The sequence below is a fragment of the Arachis hypogaea genome, chromosome 9 (assembly GCF_003086295.3).
Source record: "Arachis hypogaea cultivar Tifrunner chromosome 9, arahy.Tifrunner.gnm2.J5K5, whole genome shotgun sequence".
Taxonomy (NCBI): Eukaryota; Viridiplantae; Streptophyta; class Magnoliopsida; order Fabales; family Fabaceae; genus Arachis; species Arachis hypogaea.
The window spans coordinates 102,543,679-102,567,346 of record NC_092044.1 but is presented as its reverse complement, the minus strand read 5'-3'; the positions used below and the strand labels follow the sequence as shown (position 1 = coordinate 102,567,346).

General features: G+C 32.2%; 1 protein-coding gene across 1 annotated transcript; it reads right to left on the bottom strand.

Moving 5' to 3' along the window:
• Window positions 1-6,051: 6,051 nt before the first annotated feature.
• LOC112711365 (DNA mismatch repair protein MSH1, mitochondrial) lies at window positions 6,052-17,526 on the bottom strand. The gene is made up of 22 exons (XM_025764002.3): window positions 17,365-17,526; window positions 16,427-16,568; window positions 16,186-16,283; window positions 15,729-15,804; window positions 15,418-15,537; window positions 14,547-14,594; window positions 14,349-14,413; window positions 14,085-14,170; window positions 13,765-13,929; window positions 13,508-13,617; window positions 13,310-13,415; window positions 13,158-13,233; window positions 12,731-12,789; window positions 12,439-12,506; window positions 11,431-11,604; window positions 10,898-11,104; window positions 9,722-9,978; window positions 9,478-9,621; window positions 8,822-8,879; window positions 8,095-8,394; window positions 7,270-7,989; window positions 6,052-6,760 (listed from the first exon to the last, which is right to left on the bottom strand). The coding sequence occupies exons 1-22, from the start codon at window positions 17,484-17,486 to the stop codon at window positions 6,533-6,535; spliced, it is 3,429 nt and encodes a 1,142-aa protein (XP_025619787.1). The 5' UTR covers window positions 17,487-17,526; the 3' UTR covers window positions 6,052-6,532.
• Window positions 17,527-23,668: the final 6,142 nt, after the last annotated feature.

Here is a 23,668-nt window from a genome sequence, read left to right as displayed (position 1 = left end):
CATAAATCTCTGCCCCTCAGCAGTTTATGTACTTGTAGCAGTTTATATAAATTGATTACTAGACTGAAAGATAACCATTTTAAAAATATTGTATGTGGATAATTTTGGCTTTTATTTTATTTAAATATATAAATTGTCCCTAAAAATGAATTAAACAATATATAAATTAAATTTATACGTAAATATGTAATAATTAATTTAATAATTAATTTTTAGTTTGTATATAATATTTTTGTTTTAATAATGGAAATTTTTTTAAATAAATATTTTAAATTATGTCCATATTAACTATACATGGAAATAAAACATTTAAAATGTTTATTTTAAAAAAAAAAAGTCCTTTGATAACGTACTGGAACACTTAACGAGACTTAGCAGGGTTTTTTTCTTTTTTGTAATAGGTAGTTTATCTGGAGACGCTATATTTTTAGGTAATTTTAAATGGACACCAAAAATGTTGGTGTATAAGCAGATGCGTATAAAACTCTTGAACAGTAGAAAAAAAATAGATGATTAATAGTTAAAATTATCTCTGAAAGATATTCTGATCTTTATTTTAGTTTTTAAACGATAAAATTAATCGAAATCGTCCTCAAAAGATACACGACTTGGTCACATTAGTCTTTCTGTCAATTGGATAATGACATATCATGTTAAGTGTCACGTGGCATGATGACGTGGTGGGTTAATACCACGTGTCACAAGATGATTAGTTGACGTGTCAGATCAGTGACACGTGGCGTTGACACGTAAAAAAGTTATTTATAATTAAAATAGTCCTTGAAAATTCAGACGTAAGTCATTTTCATTCCTAAAATTTTAAAAATTAATTAAATTAATTTTTATATAATTTTTTTTATAATATTAAATTTGAAATATTTTTTATACTACTAATTTTAATAGAAATATAATTGACAAACAAAAAATTAGTAATTATATCTTTTCTTCTTAAAAAAATTTTCAATAAAATTATCTCTCTCTTTTAATTCTTCTCAAAATCTCTCTTATTCTTTCTATTCTAAAACCCTTTTCTTACATTATTACATTTTGCTGGAATATATATATATATATATATATATATATATATATATATATATATATATATATATATATATATATATATACTCAAAATTGAAATGTATGTATTTGTTAATCTAAACAAAGTTATATGCTCAAAATCAAAATTTATGTATGTTAATCTAAACAAAGTTATACCACCATTTTTTTTTCTATTACATCTTTTTTTTTTCATTATGGTATTACTTACATATAGGATGTAGTGGTAGTGATATTAAAAGAAAAATTATATAATCTATCTCAAACATATAAAACACACAAAAATTTATTATAATCTTTGCATGTAGTACGCTTAAGAAGCAATTCGTTTAGCATAATATAATAATAATAATAATAATAATAATAATAATAATAATAATAATAATAATAATAATAATAATAATAATAATAATTAAGCAACAAATTTTTAATATTTTGTAAAGTTTGAAATTGAAGCAATATTTGTGGATCTTCTTGAATTTTGACTTTTAATATCACTACCATTACATCTTATATGTAAGTAATACTGTAATGGAAAAAAAGATATAGTAGAAAAAAAATAGTGGTATAACCAAGGTTCTGAAAATCGAACCGGTCTTCGAACCGCTCTAACTACTGGTTCACTGGTTCATAGGTTCAACCGTGGTTGAACCGGAAAAAATCGTTTCATAATAAAATATAAATAAATACACTAAAACATAATTATAGTCTAATATAAACTTTAAAATATCATCCAAATTAAAAGTACTATATAAACTAGAATGTTATAATCTCATTCAAATACAAACTCAAAAATCAAATAACAAAAACAACCAATCAACCATAAAATACCAACATCCAAGTTTGTTATCAATCATCAAAATCCGCCATAACTTGCAGCAGTTTTACTTCCTTGATACATCAATTACTTAGACCATAAAAATCAAGTAGTGCAGCATAACATATACTACTACCACCACCACTACCACTTTAATCTAAAGCAGCATCAATCATATATAAATATACAATTAGATTTAATTTTTATTGTGCAAATACAAGTACTCCTACTCTACCAGCAACAACATATAACTTGTGAGCAAAGAAAAAAAACGAGATGAAAGTATCTATTATCTCTGAAGTCCTTCTCAAAACCATTTATTATTAGTACTAGAGTCATCAACCAACCCCCTTTGATCTTACTACTCTTCCTTCCCTGTATTGTAAGCAAACTCCCACCACTATCATTATTATCATAATGTAATACATCATGGCTTGTCATTATTAATTAGCTGCCCCCAAATCAAGCTTCTTTCTAACCTCTATATATAAATTAATCTCTCACTTATCTAAACCATTGTGGCATGCGAGACTTGTTTGTGGATTTGCCTAACAGAACAACCCATGTGTTTTCTTTCTTCTTTTTTTTTTCTATTATGTGAATTTTTTGTTTGTGGAATAAAGTGTGCTAGATATTCATGCCTACATCGTTATAGCTTCATCAAGATTACCACCACTCTTGTAATAAAATTAAAAACCTTGTTATGAATGCTAAGAATGAAATGAATTGAGTAGGTTTAACATGACAGGTTTAACATGGCAGGAGTAGGTTTATCATGGCAGGTTTTTATCTTCCACTCAATGAACAATTTATTAAATCAACAATAGCAAAACACAATATAACATTCAAAATGTCAAGAACAATACCAAAACAATAATTTATCAAATTAACAAGTTAATAAGATCAATTAAAACTGAAAATCAAAATAACAAGAACAATTAAAATTTTAAACTATAGCAATCCAACAAAATAAGAACTAGAAAAACATACTAATCATGAAAACAACAATCAAATAAAATAATAACTGAATAATTAATATAAGAAAGAACAAGAAGAAGGAAAAAAATATCCTAGGATGGAGCAGTTCTGAAATTCAAACAGTACAGGGAGAGGGAGGAGCTTTAAAACGCGACGGAGATGATTGAACAACGGCAGAACGGTGGCTGAAAGGGGGCGAAACAGAGGCTGAACAGAAGGATAAGCAACTCGAACAAAGGCAGAACAAAGGTTGGCCAAAAAGGGCAGAACAAGGCTCGGCCAGAAAATAGAGGCAGAAGCTTGGCCAAAAAGAAGGCAGACGCGCGGCGAACAACAGTGACGTTGCGCCAAAGCTGTAGCAATGCAGACAGCGCCGGTGGCTGGACGTTGAAGAACGGCGACCAGATGGAGGGCTCCTTTGGTGCTTCCTCCAAGATGCATTTGAGTTCTCTTCTCTACGTCCTTTAGTGTGTTCGTTTAGAGGCCAGAGCGAGGGAAGTGAGGGAGTGAGGAGGAGCTCGATGAGAGGAAGGAGGAGAGTGGTTGAGTGAGACTGTGAGAGAGGAGAGGGCAAGAAGGTGCTGTGCGTTTTCCGTTTTGGTTAAGGGTTAGGGTTCCTCAAACCAACGGCGCCGTTTTAAGCAAATTTCATAAAACCGGTCGGGTTCCGGTTCGGTTCGACTGACCGGTTTTCGACCGATTCGATGGTTCAACAGCAATTTCTGAATCCTCCGGTTTTGGTATATGACCGATTCGCTTTTTACATCGATTCTCGGTTTGACCGGTTCGACCGGCCGGTTCGAATCAGTTTTCAGAACATTGAGTATAACTTTTTTTAGGTTAACATACATAAATTTTGATTTTGAGCATATAACTTTGTTTAGGTGAACATACATAAATTTTAATTTTAAGCATATAACTTTGTTTAGGTTAACAAATACATACATTTTAATTTTGAGTATATATATATTCGAACAAAATGTAGTAATGTAAGAAAAAAGTTTTAGAATAAAAAAGAACAAGAGAGATTTTGAGAAGAATAAAAGGAGAGAGATAATTTTATTGAAAAAATTTTAAGAATAAAAGATACAATTACTAATTTTTTGTTTGTTAATTATATTTCTATTAAAATTAGTAGTATAAAAAAATATTTCAAATTTAATATTATCAAAAAAAATAAAAAAATTATATAAGGACTATTTAATTAATTTTTAAAATTTTAAAAATAAAAAAATTACTTACGTATGAACTTTCAAGGACTATTTTAATTATAAATAACTTTTTTACATGTCAAGTGACACGTGGCATTAACCCACTACGTCATCATTTAACTAACGAAAAAACTAACATAACCAAGTCGTGTATCTTTTAAAAATGATTTTGATTAATTTTGTCTTTCAAAAATCAAAATAAAAATTGAGGTATTTTTTAAGAACGATTTTGACTATTAACTCTAAACAGATTAAAGGAGAAGGGACGGTGAGGTAAACAAGGTGGGTATGAATGACATGGAATGGGGTGGCTGGGTGGAGTAGTAGATGATGGTTTTGAAAGCAACATTGTCAATGGATAGGATTCGGATGGAAGAATGGTTAGGATCTGAGCTACATGCAAATTTTATTTTATCTTATTTTTATAAAACCATATCCTATCTTTATATGAGTTTAATATCCCTCTACCTAAACCCTATTGGTAAGAATAACTATTATTCACCCGACCCAATCCAACCCATTCAATCTGTCAAAGAAATAGTAAATTTATTTTAAAACAAATAAAGCATCTAATTCTTTAATATTTTACAAACCAATCATGTTAGTTGTATACTAAAATCAGTTATTAATATAAAATATACATTAAAATATAAAATATTTAATAAAAAGAGTTTTGCTAAATAGATAATGGGGTGCGAATAACATAAACAATAATAGACTGCACTCTAGTAGGTCCAATAAAATAAAAAACATTCCACTTTATTTATCCACCACAATACTGGTCTCTCACCTTCCACCTTCCTCTTCCTTTACCGTAACCGTTTTACTTCCATTTTCCTGTCGCGCCATCACCAATGCACCTTACCACCGCTGCCACCGTCTGAAGAAGTAACGCGCCGCACCGCCGGTGCAGCTTCTTCTCATCCCTGTGCTCCCACACGCCGCTGCACCTTCTTTTTCCTTGCATCGCGCCCCCTGCTCTCGACGCTGTTGATGCACCTTCTTCTCCCATGCATCGTGCCGCTCCTGTTCTCCCTGCAAGCAACGCTGCTGCTACGCGCCTTCTTCTCCCCTTCGTGATGTCGCACCGTCACCAAGGCAGAGGCCTTGTTCCGCCACTATTCCAACGCTACTACGTCATGTCTTCGCCACTTCCATCGCGTGCCGCTTTACTTTGTTCACCCAAATGGTATAACTCAAATAAACATACATATCTTAGTGAAAAGAACTGTCCGCATACACAGTAAAATAAACATCCAATTTAATTTATAAGAAACAAATAACGAGAAAATGGCTGCGGGAGAAATCGGAGTCGCAATACAGCGGCGGCACAGGATTGCGAGAGAGCGGTTATAACCAAATTAAAAAAAAATTTAAAATTATGATTAAATCTAATTAATTTAAAATTTGATTTTTAAAATTAAAATTAACTTTTTTTTTAACTATTGTTTACGTTGTTCAAAAAAAGCGTTATTCTCCTATACTTTCTCTAATAAAAATAAATTAAACTATATATTTATACACAATACATAATGACCAATTTTAGTGATTGATTTTAGTACGTACGTAATATTTTTTTGTTTACCAACATAATAATAATAATAATAATAATAATAATAATAATAATAATAATAATAATAATAATAATAAAATTAAATCTATACTAACATTAAAAACTACACAATTATAACATGAAAATTAGAAAATTATCTAGTCCATTCTAACAAATAAACAACATAACCAACACTAAAATATTTATTCTTTCAACTCCGAAATGTGTTTCTATATCAAATATTATTTTTATATATATTTGGCAACATACATACCTAATTCGATAGTCCAAAATTTTTAGGCAAAAAGAGCTAAATTTGAAGCCGCTTCCTTCATTATATATATATATATATATATATATATATATATATATACACACACACACACACACACAAAACAACCATAGTTCAGCAGTTAAAGAGTGTAATAGAGATATAATTTGAAAGAAACGGATTACCGAATATATTTCATATTGCCCAGATAAATTACTAATCAACAAAGTGCTGTACAAAACAAAGGTTACATCACAAATTTCCACCCACTTGCAACTATGGACTCAATGCTGCAGCAGCAACCAAATCTAACAAAAATGCTACAGCCATCCCATCCTAAATTAAAATTTCATTCACTTGATATAAACCTCACTATGTTAAATTTGGATCTGCCGTTAATGTAAAACTCTTCTACACTATCATTCAATTATTTGTTGTCACATGAAGAGTTTGACAGTTTGACAGCAGGAAGTGATTCTTGTCAAATTTCTTTAATCATGTGACAACAGATAAATAGATGATAGTGTAAGAGTCTAACAATAACAATAAATACCAAAATCAAATCCCCTTACATAATATACACATCATTATAGTTTCCCACCTCTAACAAAAACTCAGCAGTGGGGATTTTTGAATTTTGTCCTTTATCAAGAACTGGTAGCACATTCTATGTAAAGGTTGGATGTGCCAAAATTCCGATGCTTGCCATCGGCCACATTGGCTACCTGAAAGCCATGACTAGGAAGCTGGTTGATGAGAAGAGTTTCAAACTGGCATGCCAAGCTCTTTCCTTGGACAAGAAAATAAAGGAACAATGCATTCTGCATTCCTTCTTTTGAACGATGCATGGAAACTCGGCCCTCGAGATCATCTGTCTATATCCCCAGTTAAGCAAATAAGAGATGAAAGCCAGTCAATTAGATTGGTATAATTTCATAATAAAAGGGGACAGAATGAAATGAAGATAGAATACAAATGATTTCAGTATTACTAATACTATTTTCTATAAATTATACAAGGTTTATTTGTTTTGTGCTTTTGGATAAAAAAGATTAAAAATTTGAACAACCTTCTGACAATGATATAGATCCTTGGACACATGGACAATTGTATTTGAAGGTTTTTTTCATAATCCAATAAATTACCATCTTTGGAGGAAAAAAATGATAGATCTTTGGTACTAATGTTGATAGTGTCTAATAGACTAGCCGAGCCTAAGAACTTGTTTACATTTTAAACAATTGAACCCCCCCCCCCCCTTTTTTTCCCTCTTTTTCAGGTACTACATAGTGGTATGTCATATTAGGTTGCTATTATTTTCAAAGAAGGGGAAAAAAAGAAAAATAAATCTACAAAATTAGGGAAAAGAGTGAGAGGATTGTACCTGTCCTACATAGATTTTGTTATCTGGTCTGAACATCACATAGACACTCGAAGAACCTACTGTCGATGGAGGCGGTTTCTCTCTTGCATTAATTAGGACACATTTTATCTCCATCAACTCTGATGAGATCTTCTTTCTTCGGAGCTCCATCATCTTCTCCTGGCATATTACAGTGACAGCATTCTCAACCTCCTGCTGTAAAACTTCCACTTGATTAGCTATCGATATTTCCTCAGGAGAATTTCGTCTTGAATCAAATTGTTCTTGATCAAAATTATTATTTTTTATGGAAGAAGAATATTGTTCCAGCTTTGGGAAATTCTCTCCAGAAAGCCGGTCCTTTGCATAAACTGACAGATAAAGATCTTGTGCTCTTTGAATAATAATCTCAGGAATCCCTTCCCTCTTGGCCGTTTCAAATGCAAGACTTTCTTTGCATATTCCATCTGTCAGCTTCCACGTGGGCTTTGTTTGTCCATCAATGCATACCGTCCCCATTGCTTTTTGGACAGTATCCTTGAGGTTGAGTGGCAGATCAAGTATTCCATGCAAGTGAGTAGATACAATACCCAGACAACCAATTTGATCAAGAGATTCAATGACGCTGCCTGCAATACAAGTGCCTTTTGCAATTTCTGTTCCTCGGCAAATTTCGTCAATAAGCACAAGGCTTCTTTTAGTAGTTCCGGTGATGATTGTTCGAAGCTCTGACATTTCTACCTGAGACGACCAATACATGACGAATGAAATTTTTAAGACACTTGTGAATTTTTTAATCTAGATACTAAGAAAGAGATCATTGAATACTACAGACTACTAACAAACCTGGAATGAACTTTTTTCATCAGCTGGGCTATCATAAGATTTCATATGAAGCATGATAGAATCGAAATAAGGAATCAGGGCTGATTCAGCTGGAACCATAAGACCACATATCCCAAGTAATGCAGCAGCACAAACTGAGCGAAGAATACTTGATTTACCACCCCCATTTGGTCCTGTCAAGAGAAACAATGATTTCATATCAACGGTATTCTGCACAGCACTTCCTTGTGCTATGTTCAACCAGTAAGGTACTAAACCAACTATCTTCATCCCTTCGTATCCCTCCAATGGTTTCACATCCTGCACAAAGAAAGTAACATAATAGTCACCACACTGCGACAAGTCATTCGACGATAAACAAGATGACAGCTATCAAAGATTCAATGTTAACAAGTCCATGGGAAATCTAAAGACTGAGGTTAAGCCTTTAGGACTTAAGATTAATACGAATGACTTGTTACAGATTCACTGGGGTTCACTGCTCTTTCTTGTAATATATACATTATGTACCGAGCTAGTTCACAAACAGCATGCCATCATATTTTGCATATTATGGGGGTTTTTTTCATCTCAGACAACCTTATTGCCAGTTTTGGTAAGAACTGGTGGCATCCTACATTGGAGCAGGTTTTAAAGGTTTTGGTGAAAACAGGGAGGCGCCATAGCAGAACAATAGTAATAGCAAATCTTACATCGTGAAGGAGAACCCGAAGTTGTTATACATTACCTTAAAACTATGGGACACTGCTAGTGTTGGAAATGTCCATTTCCTTCTTCTCCCTTCACTGCAAGATAACAATGAGAGAAATTTAGGGTATAAACTGCTCGACTGCAAAGAGAATGCTTGTGACTTCAGTAAGATAGTATTGAAATATGACATTTTAGAACCCAATTTCAGAACACAATAGAATGCGGTTACATAATTGCATTGAATTTAAAATTGTTGACAGCAGCTTTTGAATCAAATTTAGTTGCAAAATTTTCCATCAAATGTTATATGACCAAAGTGGATCAATAATCTGGTATCATTTCATCAATTTAACTAATAGATAAAAAACTTAAAGTGATCACTGTCTTTCATAATTCATACTGCCTTCCTATTCCCAGATAAATGCTTGAGCAAACAAATATTGCAAAACCAGCTTTAAGATGTACACTTCCATATTATTAATTTCAAAAACAATTTGAAAGCAGTCATATACCATATTTCAACCAAGGATAATACGTATAAGAAATAAGAACATTTCCAATCAAACTGATGATGATAGATTAGTATCCAACAAAGAGCCATATCAACTTCTAAAATGGAATCAGTGGCTATGACAAGTACCACAAAATGTCATCCTCATAATACAGCAGAAGCAATCAAAATTGTTCACAAACCTCACATGAGAAAATAATGCTTTCGCTATGACAAGCAACATGGAAGAAAAGACAATGATGTTTATATTTGATTGTAACTCTGTAGAAAGTTCCCTTAAAACTTCCAGAACTCTTGCTTTGGCTTTGGAACTTGCTTCATGATACCTGAAACAAATTTACCATCATAAAGATAAGTATGGAGATTATTTGAGATTTTATGAAAAGACAATAGCAAACTGATAGCAAGGTTATTATGAAAGCACACCTTGTTAAGGCATCTTCCACCTTCATTGTGGTATACCATTCATCACCTACCCTTTTACCCTTAGAATCAAAAGCAGGCTTAAGCTGTTTGATTTGTTCCTCCCCAGGGCTACCAGCCCAAACAGTTGGAGTGAAGCGTTTGCCCTTAAACCAAATTGCTTCATGCTCTCGAGCATATAATATTTCTCCCTTAGGGCCTCCAAGTGAAGCTGACATAGCTTTTATTCTAGAAACAATAGGACCAAAATCTTCAGTAACCTGCAAGAATATTCAAACCACAAATAAAACAAGTACACTGAACAGATATCTCCAAATATACTGTGCATACAGAAATTTAAAAACAATAAACATAAAATGATGTACAAGGTACCACTGGAGTAATGCAACAACTAAAATAAGTTCCTTTTTGTTTTCATTTGATCACCAAAATAAGTTCCTTTATATTTCTCTCACACATCTCACTAAGCCCTTGGGCCTGGTGTGTGAACAAATACAGAAAGAGACATGAGAACCAGGCATTTTAGATGCTGAAGGGTCCTCTATGGCCAGGAGTTTTTATCTTTCTATGTTATTTTCAGACATTTCTACCTATTGAACATCCAGAAATATACAAGTCTTAGGCTTCACTAAGAAATTTGAATCAAAGGCATATTGTTACTTGTTCTTTCTTAATTACTCGTTTGATAACGGTTGGTAACAGATACAGATACGTAATTTTTCATGAAACTCAGAATCTGTCAAGAATCAATCTTCATAAATATTCATACTATTATCAAGAGGTACATGAATTATTTAAAATCTATAACCAAAACCACCAAAGGCACTTGAGAATAATATCACATCAGAAAGTTAGCTATGATGATACCACTTGAGAGTGTACACATCTACCAATATAGTACATTGGCCTATCATACAGAGTAATTTCAAGAACTGTTGTCAAAACTGGTGAACCCAGCCAACTACGCACTGATGTAGGATGCCAAACAGCTTGCTGTTGTAGATGGCCTGAGCAAAGGGATGAAATTTGGAAAGAAGATCTACAGTGGAATGAACCGTAGTTTTCACATATATTTAAGGAATTTTTTAAAAAAGAACTCACAATCAGTTAGCAAGGGTTTACATCCACTGATTTATATTTTCAACAAAAAGGGAACAATGTTAAGTTAAAGTGCCATACTGCTAAATATAAGGCCTCAGCTGCTCTTTCCACTTCAGTAAATACATCATCAATATGGATTCTTTTTACTCGACCTTTCCACGAAGACTCCATATCCTCAAAGAATTCATTTGGAAAGCCACAAAATGAACTGAATTTCTGATCACTCTCGCCATCCAGAAAAATTATTTCACAAATCTTACCCGATGCTAATTCACATCCATCGACCTGAAAAACAGAAAACATTATGATGGATTATGAGCCAATGCAATTGAACACAGATAAATTAACCTACAGAAAAGGGAAATGGAATTTAAGAAATAAATTCATCATATTAGAATTAATCTCTTTCATTGCTTAAACAACAATGAGAAGAGAAAAACAAATCAGCCGAATGTCATGATATTTATATTAAACAATTCAAATAAGGTATAAACAACCCATTATGTGTTTTTCAATTTGTCTGTCCTAAATACAAGGTTGGAAATAAGTATCCTTACTTTAGGACATATTAATTAAGGAAGGGAAAATGAAAAAGACTTGCTCAGACTAACCAAGGTCTCGAAGTCCAATTTTAAACCAGTTGCCACCCACGTGGGATCAATTAAAAGTCTCAATATTTCATTAAGTTCAGAGGCTCTGTGCATCTGCAAAATTTCATCAAGAATATTCTTGATTCTACAAAATTCAATATGGTTGGTCTCCCGCAATTCAAGTAGTTTTACCAGCTGCACAAAAACCGTTAGGAATCAGAACAAAAAGATATTGCAAAAGGAAATAGCAAAAAAATTATTGACAAAAAAAAAAAGGGGGGGTGTGGGGGGGGGGGGGGGTTTAATAAATTTGAGAGCTTGAATGGTTTGTGTCGGAAAGCAGAGGTGTAAAGGAGAACTCTTGAAACCAGAATCAGCATTTAGGGATTGAAACTCAAATCTAGTTTCACTGCTTTATGCACACAAGCAATAATGCAAATAAAAGCATTGATATTTTTCTATTACAAAGAGATTATTTCCTTAAAACTTCATCTTTCTATCGACAAGAAAAGAAACAAGCCTAGCTCCAGGACCTGATATTCCCCATGGAGACAATGGGTATATTGTAGAGTGGAAGATTATTCCAATTAGATAGCGAAGGTTGTCCATTACATGGCTGATCAAAATGTAGCTATTGTGTTTTCCTCAGTAGAAAGATGATATCTTTACAGAGACACAAAATGTGATGCAAATGTTGAGAATAGGAAATTCTTGAGCTATGGCACATAGAATTTAGATGAACTGGAGGGGAGAACACCCAAACTCATACTTTTTGGTGCTTCAGGTAACCATAATCTGCTTACATAAGTAAAGCAAGCACCTTCTTCCAGCCTAGTTTTACAATTAATAAAGTTATACTTGCAGAAGTTCAGCTTACACTGGAAAAATTAAACCTGGGCCTTCATAAGGAGTAAAGGCAGAATTATTACGAAGAACCAGCCTATTGGCTGCATTTGAAAGGATAACATGCATCAAATAGTATTAGAGCTTTAATCACACTTTGGATTACCAAAGTGATGGAAATACAACCTTGGCTGATGAAACACAGGTGAATTCAGGAATTGAGCATGATACACTGTTCATAAGTTTGCATATTCCTGCCAACAAAATTAGCAGAAAATTAGTATATAACTAAACACAAAATAGCCTGTTTTTCCAAAAGGGGCTTATAAAATAATTGATGACTATAATAAAGCAAAAGCAAATAAAAAGATAAATGATGACTAAAACAAAGAATGGTAATGTCATCATCTGTCAGTGATATTGACATTAAATGGTAATATTAACAGACACATCTCAAATAACTTGAGATATAAATCACCTTGAATTGTGGAGCCAATCTCATACGAGGGAGGATTCAAAAGAAGATCTCTTATATACCTGACAACCACAATAAAAAAATATAACAAAATTTCCAAACATTACACAGGATCAACCACAACAGGCTGCAGACTATATTTACAGCTATTTATAATAGGAAAATTGCAAAATTTTGTCTCTTTCATGACTACAAATGTACAACTATTTACACCATTTTGAAATTGCAAAAAGCCATATGCGGGTATACATTACCCAACCAGCCTACATTATGCTAAATAATGTTGTATACTGAACCAAACGAGAATACAGGATAAACCAGTAAATATTCAAATTTTAAGGAGATATTTATTAGTCCGTAATTAATGTGCAAAATCTCAAGAAATATCACATAATAAGTTTATTTTAAAAAAAAAACAAAAATTACTTACAATACAGGCAACCCAGTGCAATTTGGTGGAAGTATCACTTTCAACAAAGAAGGTATTCCTTCAGTTGGTATGGCTCCTGAAAATGTCGAATCAGCATATTGAGAAAGAAAATAACCAGTTGGCACAATATTTTCTTCAATATCTAGGCTGACCAATTTGTGTTGCTGTTCCTAGAGTTAAAGATCGTGGCCGGTTTTCTGAATGAACAGTCTTGTTCCTAAATATGACCTCATTGTCAAGATCATAAAGCTCCTTCACCTAGTGTTCCATAACAAAATATAAATATAATATACCCATATCAAATGACACACACATTTAAGAGTTAAAATGTATGTATATCTTATTCATACCTTAGACAAAATTTCAGATATAGCATTTCCATCAAACCATTCAACATGTCTGGATCTGCATTCCCCCCATAAAAGCCCTCCCTCACCAAATTCTCCCCAACGGAAGGTTCCTGTTAAAACCCAAGTTAACTAATAATGAGAATGCATATAAAACTACAAATGTCACAACTATAAAGAAAGTTTTCCAACATAATGGGATTATCTACATAAATCAAATATTATTGTGGAGTAAAATAAATAAATAAATAAACACAAACCAGAAGAGTTCTGTCTTAAAGACACGTGAAGGAATAAGTGATGGTATCGACTAGTACGAAGTTTTGTCACTACTGCTTCCTCTGTCAAACCATCTTCTATAGTGTATGTCTTCATGGTTTCAAGGACTAAAATCATGCAATAGCCCCTTGCAGAACGTGATATTCCTATACAAAGATGTTATTAAAACTTCATGCTGTAACCATATGCAAAACATAAGGAATAAAGCACAAACCTAACAGGATAATAAACAAAGTAATCCATTAAGCATTGGACTTTCAAGGCATTGCAAATAGAAAAATGAAATAAAAAGCTTCCATACCTATTACAGGCATTGGTTCTGGGAAGTCCAGGTCATGATCAACCCCAACAAGTCCATATACATATGGATTTCCAGGATGAGCATGTCTACAATATTAAGATTAAGTCAACAAGATGACATGCTTTGTAAGTCCTAAGTACCTATGCATATACATAGTATGCTGGTTGACTCCAGTATATACCAATAGTACCTAAATAAAGCATTCTCAATCAGCTAAAAAAGAAAGATCACTGATCACCAGCTTTTAAAAGAATTTGTGATTACCCAGATATGAATCGACCTTTCCTAGATCGAGCTTGAGTTGGACCCTGAACTTCCTCCACAATGCACTGTTAAGACCGAAATGTAGACACTCAATAAGCTAGCATACAGATTATACAATAATTTACTAGAAGCACATAAGCATAGCCTGGGAGTGTGGTCAAATTCATGGATTAGAGATCATTAAATTGCCATACTCACCACTGAAAAACCGTTATTTGTCAAATCATCTAAGGTCTGTCGAAGATTCTGTGACCAAAGCAAAGAGAAATGTCATCCAATATGCATGTGCTTGTGAGGGAAAAAAAGGAAACATTGTTGCGCACTAAAAACTAGAATGGTTACATATCTATACTTATCTTGAGCACAACTCTGTATTAATTAATTTAAGGGAAATTGGATGCACTTTGTGGAGGTGTGTGCATGATGAAGAAGGTCTTACTTGTGTGGAAAGTTCTTATACCCTCCACCGAGGAAGTCAATCTCTCCCTCCACGTAAATCTTATACCATTGAAGTGTTTTGGAAAATGTGAAAAGTAACAGAAGTTTACATAAAGAAATGGTAGTGATGGTATGTCTAGTAAAAGGCATTTCCTCCGCGGAGGAGAAAAGAATCTCTACATTTGTGCACAGACTTAAACGTTGGTATCTGAATTGAGTTTTGCAACCATGAAAAGTTTAACCAGAAGTCACATGGCATTTAATGCTTCCCATTTCCTTTTTTCTTTTTGAATTTATAATAGAATTCAAAAAATACCTATAAAAATAATATTCAATAGAAATACTCATCAAACCTACAGAACTGTTAGCAAAAGCCCAACAATTTCCCAAATGCTTCATCTTTATAGAAAGGCATCTAAACCATAATTACTGTTGCACATACACTGGAACTATAGTCAAAATACTCAAAAGATGACAGAAGTTGAACCATTTTCTCTTCTATTTTGCTGCATTAACATTCTTATATGTATAACTATGCTACTTGTGATGAACATAACACCATGTTGTCAATAATAAATTTGTTAACAGAAAGATAACAGCACAATAGGCACAAGCATAATAATGGCAATACCACAACTGGGCAACCAGCCTTAGGAATACTATCCGATCGCAGACCACCGAAGGGGTTTAAACCCACATATTCAACAAGAATACAAGCATCTATTCCAAGTGCTTCATAAAAGTCACCAACCTGAGGAAAAATAAGGTGATAAATTTATACCAAAAACAAAAAAATGAATAAAGATCCAACGTCAAAGAAGAGTAAAGCAACAAAATTATTAAAAACCATTGAACCAGAGACTGCTGCTATCACCCCAAATGTACAAGACTGTCAATGCTGGACCAAACTTTCAACAAACAGGATAGATAAATAAAACATACTCTGCAAAGCAAAACTTCTCGTGGAAATTTTGACTTGAACTGCAACATTTCCCAGTTGAGTGTTCCTTCCTTGAGACTACACATAAACAAGAAAAAAGGGTTTTGATAAAATTCTCATAATAATGCCATCCATGGAAATATCAAGTATCCTTTCGAAAGGACACCCAATGATATGCTGCTCCAAAGGCAGAAGCACACAACCACTATCCTCCTAGAACCCAAAAAAAAATATATTCGTAGGGAAAGTAACAGTCCAACAATGTCGTTGGCATAGATTCATAACCCATTTGATTAATTGATCTCATATTTTAAAGCAGAATGATTGTCAGCAGCTACAGATCACAACCTATCAAGGCAGGATGCTTACACTGTATATTAAATGTCATCAAATATATGTAGCGAAACTAGACAAAAGGAAAAGCCGAAAAACACTGGCTTCAATTACATAAGGGCTTACCTTCCATTTCTCAAGTTACAGTCCAAGCCCAACAGGTTGGAATATTCGAGCCTTTTCAGCAACTGAATAGTTGAAGGCTTTTTGCACACATCCATTCTCTGCCACATTTTGAAGGGGGGGAAAGAAGAAAGAAAAGAGAGAATGCAGAGCTTATCAATAGATTCCACAGTTTAATCAACATAATAAAATAGTTCAAGAAGTAATTGCTATGTTTGAAACAACTACATGTGAGAAAGCAAACCTCCTTCCACCACAATATGTGAGAAAGATCTTTATCATCTAAAACATTGTTTGGTACTCTCTGCTTCTTAGTTGCTTTAGTGCTACCCCTGAGGACCTTCCTATCTTTAAAGCCTGACACTTTCCCCAGATGTCTATTTGTTCTGTTCATTGGCATGTTACAAAATACATGAATTGATTGAATTCTGACAAGAGTAAGAAATGTACTGAAAAAAGTAGAGCAAATTTACTAAAATCAAGGTAACAAATTTCACATTGAGTCCTACTTTTCATGAAACACAATAACATTTCATGAACCTCATCTATTCAGTTCATATACCATCCATCTCAATATCTTAATCCTGATTCTTGAATATTGCATTATGCACCAGATGTCCACGGATAAAATTGTGTCATATGAACAAATTAAGTGAGATGTAGCTCAAGGTGATGAACTACCTTTTCCTGTGCAAAATTATTGCACATTTACAAACTATAGCTAGATATTAGTAATTTCTTATTGTTCACCAAGGATAACAAGATTAATGGAATACAAAACAAAACCTATACTTTTTTATTTACTATTCACCCTGATTCCATATCTAACAAAATCTATACAAGTCACTCAATAATATCTTCTTGAAGTCTATACTTTGGTATAGATTGTAGAACACTTTTCCCTCGTGTTCTATCAAAGTTAATCTCATCAGAATAAAGAAACACCATAACTTCTGTTGACAAAGCTCAACCCTTTTCCACTCCGCGAATTTCTAAGCTTTCCAACGCAGCCACAATGGTAATACATTTCGGCAAAAAGCTACTACTGCTACTACTATTAGTCAGAATAATAGTTATTACATAGTTCGAAAGTAAACAACTTGAAGCTTAAAACGCTTGAAGAAGAAGAAGAGTTTGAAAATCAAAGTATATATCCAATAGAAAGCATAGATTAGAACTCACATAAGCGTTCTCGAGGGGAGGAATGAGGTGCATGGCGGTGCAGGAGAAGAAGGAGAGAAGTGAGGACGGTGGAGCCATCGGGGCAACAAAACGACGACGTTTCGAACTGACAGAGCGCGCATGTTGCCGTGAAAGCTGCAAAATGGCGCTCTCAAGGCAGAAAATACGATTATGAACCTTTTTGTAGAGCTTTATTTACAAGGATATTATTACAAATTTACAACACAAAATTTGTTAACCCAAAAACTAAAAGTGCAAATGGATAAAAAATTACACATAAAAGAGTTTGTCATGAATAAAAGTACATATTAAAATTTATAAATACCAAAAGTATATTTTAAAAATTAATTTTTTTCATAGATAAAAGTGTCATAATAGTAATAAATATCTAAAATTTTTGGGTGAATTTTTGTTTATAAAAAAAAATTTAGAGTGTACTTTGATATTTATAATTTTAATGTATATTTTTATTCATCTTAAATCTTTTATGTATATTTTTATTCATTTATTCAAATTAAATTAGAAAATAAATTACATTTTTTATTTTTCTTTTTTTTCATAATTTTAATACAAAATATAGAAACTAAATTTAGAAAATTATCTAATAAATTTGTTATTTAAAAAGAAAAAATACTAGGTGCTATTAGAATTTATTGTTTTTTACCATCACTTTTAATCATCAATCTAATTCTTTTATTTTAGTAATCAAACAACATACTTTAACCCATATTTTTAAATATGGCTAATTAATGGTCAAAAATAATAAATTTTAATGATCTTTTAGCATTCTTCTCAAATATTATATAAACGTAAAAAATAATTATCAAATTAATTAATATATTATTTGTATGTATGTTATATTTAAAATATATTTTATATCACAATTTTCATAACTGAATTGATAATCAATTTAGTAAAAACATTAAATGGCAAAATATAAATTTTGGTATCCAAAATTTCTTTTCAATATTTTCCTTCATAATTAAATTCTCTACTTAACGTAAGTTATTAAACATTTAAAAAATTTCTACCAGTTTTATCTCACTTTTATCTCAACTTCTCTCACCTCATATTCACAATATTAATAGTATTTCAAATTTTTTCACTTGACGTAAATTCTACCAATTATATCTTTCTTATCTTATTTTCTCTCACCTCATATTCAAGTTATTAGCATTATAAACTTTGTAAATGCTTCTTTGTATAAAACAATTATTTGAATGAGTTTATGTAGTTTTTTAAACTAAATGATGACTAATCACCAAAAAAAACTAGATGATGGCTATGCCAAAAATTAATTTTCAGAATCATGACGGAAAGAAAGAAAAAAATAATTATGATATAAAGAAGAGTTCAATTAGTGGTAATAAGTAGTTTTTAATGAATCTTATTATGTTATGAGGTATTGATTCAAATTATATTCTATATAGTTTCATGTTAGTCTTAGTTTTATTATTTTGTTTCTGTGAGTATTATATTCTAACCAGCAGCTTGGTTTCACTCTAATTATTTTATTAGAGTTTTTTTTTATAATAAAAAAAGTTTATAATTTTTTCAATTTTTGCTACACCTTTTCTCTTTGTTTGATGCACTTTTTTATATTTCTCTTATCATTGTCTTTCTTCCTTCAACATTCTTGATTATATAGTCTTCATCTTTTTTCTCATCTCATCATTTTCTGCAGTTATAAATTTCATTCAATTTTACTACAATTATTAATTTCATGCATAATTTCTACCTTTATCTTCTTTTCTCTTCAATTTACTTATTCAATCCAGATTTTTATATATTTATTTATTTTTTTGAATTTGTCTCCAATCTTTCACCTACAAAAATAGTTCTCTATCTTTCTCTTTCTCTTTCTCATTAATTTTTTATTTAAAAAAATTCTTTTTTTTATCTGATACTAGTTTATTTTTTCGTGCCTTATACGGAGAGATTAAATTTAATTTAAATTATAAATATTATTTAGTATTATTATAAATTATATATACAATTATTAAAGTAGGTTATATTTTGTGATTCCATAATATTTATTTTCGCAAGTTTTTTTTGTCATCTCTATTTATAAGTTGATTTATTTTAATTTCCCAAAATTATTAAGAGTCTAACTACTAAAATTTTGAGTTATAAAAAAAAAAATAATTTTGATTTGATGTTTATATTCACAATATAATGGATTATTCCATATAACTCATTGTTTTGAGTAAGTTGTTTCTTTTTTTAATCCTTAAAAAAATATTTTTATATTTAATTTCTCATAATAAAATTATAAATGTATTTAATTATAAATTAAAATTTAATTTCGTCTTTATCTACCACATTTATTAAAATTAAACCTTTTACATTTTACTTTAAATTTTTAATTTTATCAAAAAATTTATGATTTAAAAAAATTAATTAGTAAATAAATTAACAAACTATTAATTTATGTACATTAAATTAAGTAATTTTTTTCTTCAAATAAAATATGTTAGTGTTATTTACTATTTTAACCCATGATATAACATGTAGTGGTAAATTCAAATAAAACAAATTAACATATTAATAACTCCATCGTGTGTGTAAAATTTTTAGTTAAAGTGAAATGACAATATACTTTGCAATAAAAAAAATAAAGTAACAATAAATTTTATACCAAAAATAGGGGTCATATGTTAAGAGTGGAGCGAGGATGAGGCGGGGTGGAGCTCCAAGTTCTTCGTTCCTAAATCCTGATTTTCTTTCCATCCTCGTCTTCCATCTCTACCATGAAAGAATATTTATCCTCATTTTCGTAGATTGATAGTGTAAGACCCAAAATTTTTAAAAAGTCATATTTTAAATTAATCTCAAATTATATATTTATTTATGGTTTTAATTTTAGAAATTATTTTTATTAAAAATAATTAAAGGTAATTAATTGGACTTGAAATAAATTAAGATTTTTATCCAAACTCTATACTTATGAATTATTTTTCTATTTATGATTTAAAGTTTTGAAAATTCAAAAATAATGAGGGTTAGCTATTTAAATTAGAATTTTGTCTAATTTTATAATTATTGAATTATTTTCTATATTTAAATTATAAAATTGGTAGTTATGAAATAATAAAGATTTTATATGATTTGATTTTAGAAAATTTAATTTATATCATTTAATACTTTAAGTTAAAGATAAAGAGATATTAATTATATTATCATAAATTTTTAATTAGAATAATTTATTAAAAATCAATTAGTATTTTTATACTACAAATAATATTTTAAAGTAACTTTAGAGATTAAATTAGTTTTTCAAATATTAATACTTTATGCTCCAATTTTATTAAAATTACCAAATTATCCCTATACCTAAATTTTACCAAAATCCTAAATCCCCAAAATATCACCCTAACCCTAATTTTCCCAAAAAAACCTAGCCGCCTTATCTCCTCAGCCACCGAACCCCTTTTCTTCCTAAACTCAGCAGCAAGTTCATAGAAAGAAAGAAAGGGGAAGCAGAGGGAAGGGAGAACAAAGAAGAAGGAAAGGGGGAGAGGGATGAGACAGCACAAGTTGGCCTCCCCGTCGCCACCGAGTTGCTTGCCGCCAGTCGCCTTCATGAGGAAGCCCAAAACAGAGGGAGGGAGAGCTGCATGAGGAGGAAAGGGCTTGCGCCAACCACGTGAACCACTGCCACGTCGCGTCTGTCGCCGTCTTCGAGGGTTCCTGTCGCCGCCGTTGTCCTCGCCGTGAAGCCGTCGCCGTTGCTGCAGCTATCCACGCCGTTGTCGTCGCCGAAGGGAGCTACCATCGCCGCTGTCCATGGATGAAGCAGAGGAGAGAGATCTGCGAGGAAGGGAGGACCGCGACCTGTCCAGCCGCCGTTCCCAGTCACCGCTCGTGTCACCGGTGCCGTCCTCGTCTGAACCGTCGCCAAATCCGCCGGAGCTCCATGCCACCGCTGTCGCCGCCAAAAACCGTCTTTGAAGCCTGTTTGCTTGGTAAACTCTAAACCTTGCTTCAGCTTTTTTGTCTATTAAGTCGATTTTCACCGTTAGAGTGGTTGCTGAGGTTGTCTGTGTCAGGATATACGGTCACCGCGAGTTTCTCTGCTGCCGTTTCGCTTGCCGCCGCAGAAAGTCCATCGTCGCGACGTTGCTGCTGCCGCCAGAACCACCGCCAAACTTTTTGCAGTTTGGTTCAATTATTATTCCTTCATTATGGTAAAAGTTTACATTTCAGAACCTTTCAAAATCTGTATTCTATTATGTTTGATTAGAAATTCTGAGGTTTTGGAAACGTAGGGTTGAATCCCGATTACTGCATGTCATGATTAAAGCTATTGTTGATGTTGCGAATGGTTTGGAGCTAAAGTTGCATCTGCCGCCGTTGCGAGCCAAGAGAAAATGAATTTGTGACGCATTCTTAAGTTTTCGAGTTTCAACTTTCGAGGTAGGGGTTTTTCTTAAAATCTATTTTACATTACGGAGTTGTGATAATTAGATATTAATGTGAGAAAACATATGTCTGTGATTATGATTGTCTTATAAATATGGTTGTTTGCTATACTGAATGACTGATTGCTTGATTGCTTGAGTAGTTTGTAATTGCTGAAAAGAAATTACTTTGAAAGGTTATTTAGTTGATTATTATGAAAAATAGCTTTCTTGGTTTTGAAGCTATGTTTGATAATATAAACGAATCGGCTTTGGAAATGATTTGGAATATGAAACTGAATTAATTTTGGAAACGGCTTAATTTTAAGTTAGTCTGACTTTATAAATGATTTAGTATTTGAGCTGGTTTGATTTTAAACAGAGATTTATTATTGGCACTGATTCACTTTGAAAATAATTTGATAATGGAACCGGTTGAATTTTGGAAATGAATGAGATTTGAAAATGGTTGAGAAAAGATTTTAGAAATGTTTGGATGGGACCCGAAAAGGGTGGCAGTGTCTGAGTTTTAGAGGAGATGCTGCCAAAATTTTATAAAATTGAAAGTTTTATTTGGAGTAATTAATTAAAAAGATTTGTTTTTAAACATTATATGTTTTAAGATTGATTTATTTATCAAAGAAAGAATTATGTTTTGACTTGGGATTGTTAAAGAACGGAATAGAAAGAAGGATGATGAGGATTTTCTTTGAAATATGGTTTTTGAATGAATTTGGAAATGAGATTTGGATTGATGAATGATTATGATGTTGAGAATGTTGAGAATGTTGAGATATGAACTTTGAATTATTCACATGGCTTATGAACTTGAATTATCTGAGATACGAGGTTTCCTGGATAAAGTACCATAGCTTGCCACCACGTGTACCAGGTTGAAAACTTGATAAAGTACCATAACTTGAATTATCTAAGTGTGACCGGGCACTATATAAACTCCCGAGAATGTAACCCCTATTGAGCAATATTGATTATTTGAGAAAAAGCTATGCATAGACTCTTGGGAATGCATGTCAGGGCACAGTCTAAGTTCAATTCAGACTTGTCGAGTTTGCTGGATAACCGACAGATGAGCTTCATCAGCCATAGGACAGGCATGCATCATATGCATTTGTATGCTTTGTTTGGGTTCAAACTTGTTTTGGTTTGCCTAATTGCTAAACTGTTCTTAACTGCTACTTGAACTATTTGCTATAACTGTTACCTAAACCTATGCTTTCCTTGTCTGTCTTGCCTGTGTTTGTCCTGGCGTGCTTGACGTTAGGATTTTCGCTAGTAAAGAATTTTATAAAAATAGTTGCATTGTAGATATAGTTTCTAAACCAACAAAAATCCTTTCGTGCAAACGTTTTGGTTGTCACAAGTAACAAACCCCTAAATAAATCGATAACCGAGTATTTAAACCTCGGGTCGTCTTCTCAAGGAATTGCAGGGAGGTATGTTCTTATTATTGGTTATGAAAAAGGTAAAATTGGGGTTTTGAGAATGAGGAATAAATATGGCAAATAATTTAAATGACAATTAAAATAAATAAATACTGTAAAGCAAATCCTTTGGCAAGGTAGGAGAAATTGGAAGTCCAGACTTAGTTATTCTTATCAATAATAATGAAAGTTGAATCTTAATTCCGCTTAGTCAACCTTTGCTAAAGCAAAGGAAAGTCAAGGGACTAATTAGTTGACCTTCGAATCCTATTTATTTCCTAAGAAAAGGTTGGGATTATTGAAGTTCAGTTCAATTAGCAAAGATAACAGTTATCAATTATGTTGATCTAAGATAACTCCTGAGTTACTGATTTCTTAACCAAGACCAAAAAGGGAAAAAGTAAAATCTACTTGAATGAAAATAAATTGGATAAAGCCAAAGCATCCATAACATATAAATCT

Bases quoted from the DNA above. Each gene is read 5' to 3' on its own strand.
- LOC112711365 (XM_025764002.3), bottom strand. From the start codon at position 17,486: ATGCGCGCTCTGTCAGTTCGAAACGTCGTCGTTTTGTTGCCCCGATGG. The intron at 12,790-13,157 runs GTAAGTAATTTT...TGTGGTTGTCAG, and splicing joins TGCACTGGGTTGCCTGTATT to GTATATAAGAGATCTTCTTT. The intron at 8,395-8,821 runs GTAATGTATAAC...TTCTTTGTGCAG, and splicing joins CAGTGTCCCATAGTTTTAAG to GATGTGAAACCATTGGAGGG.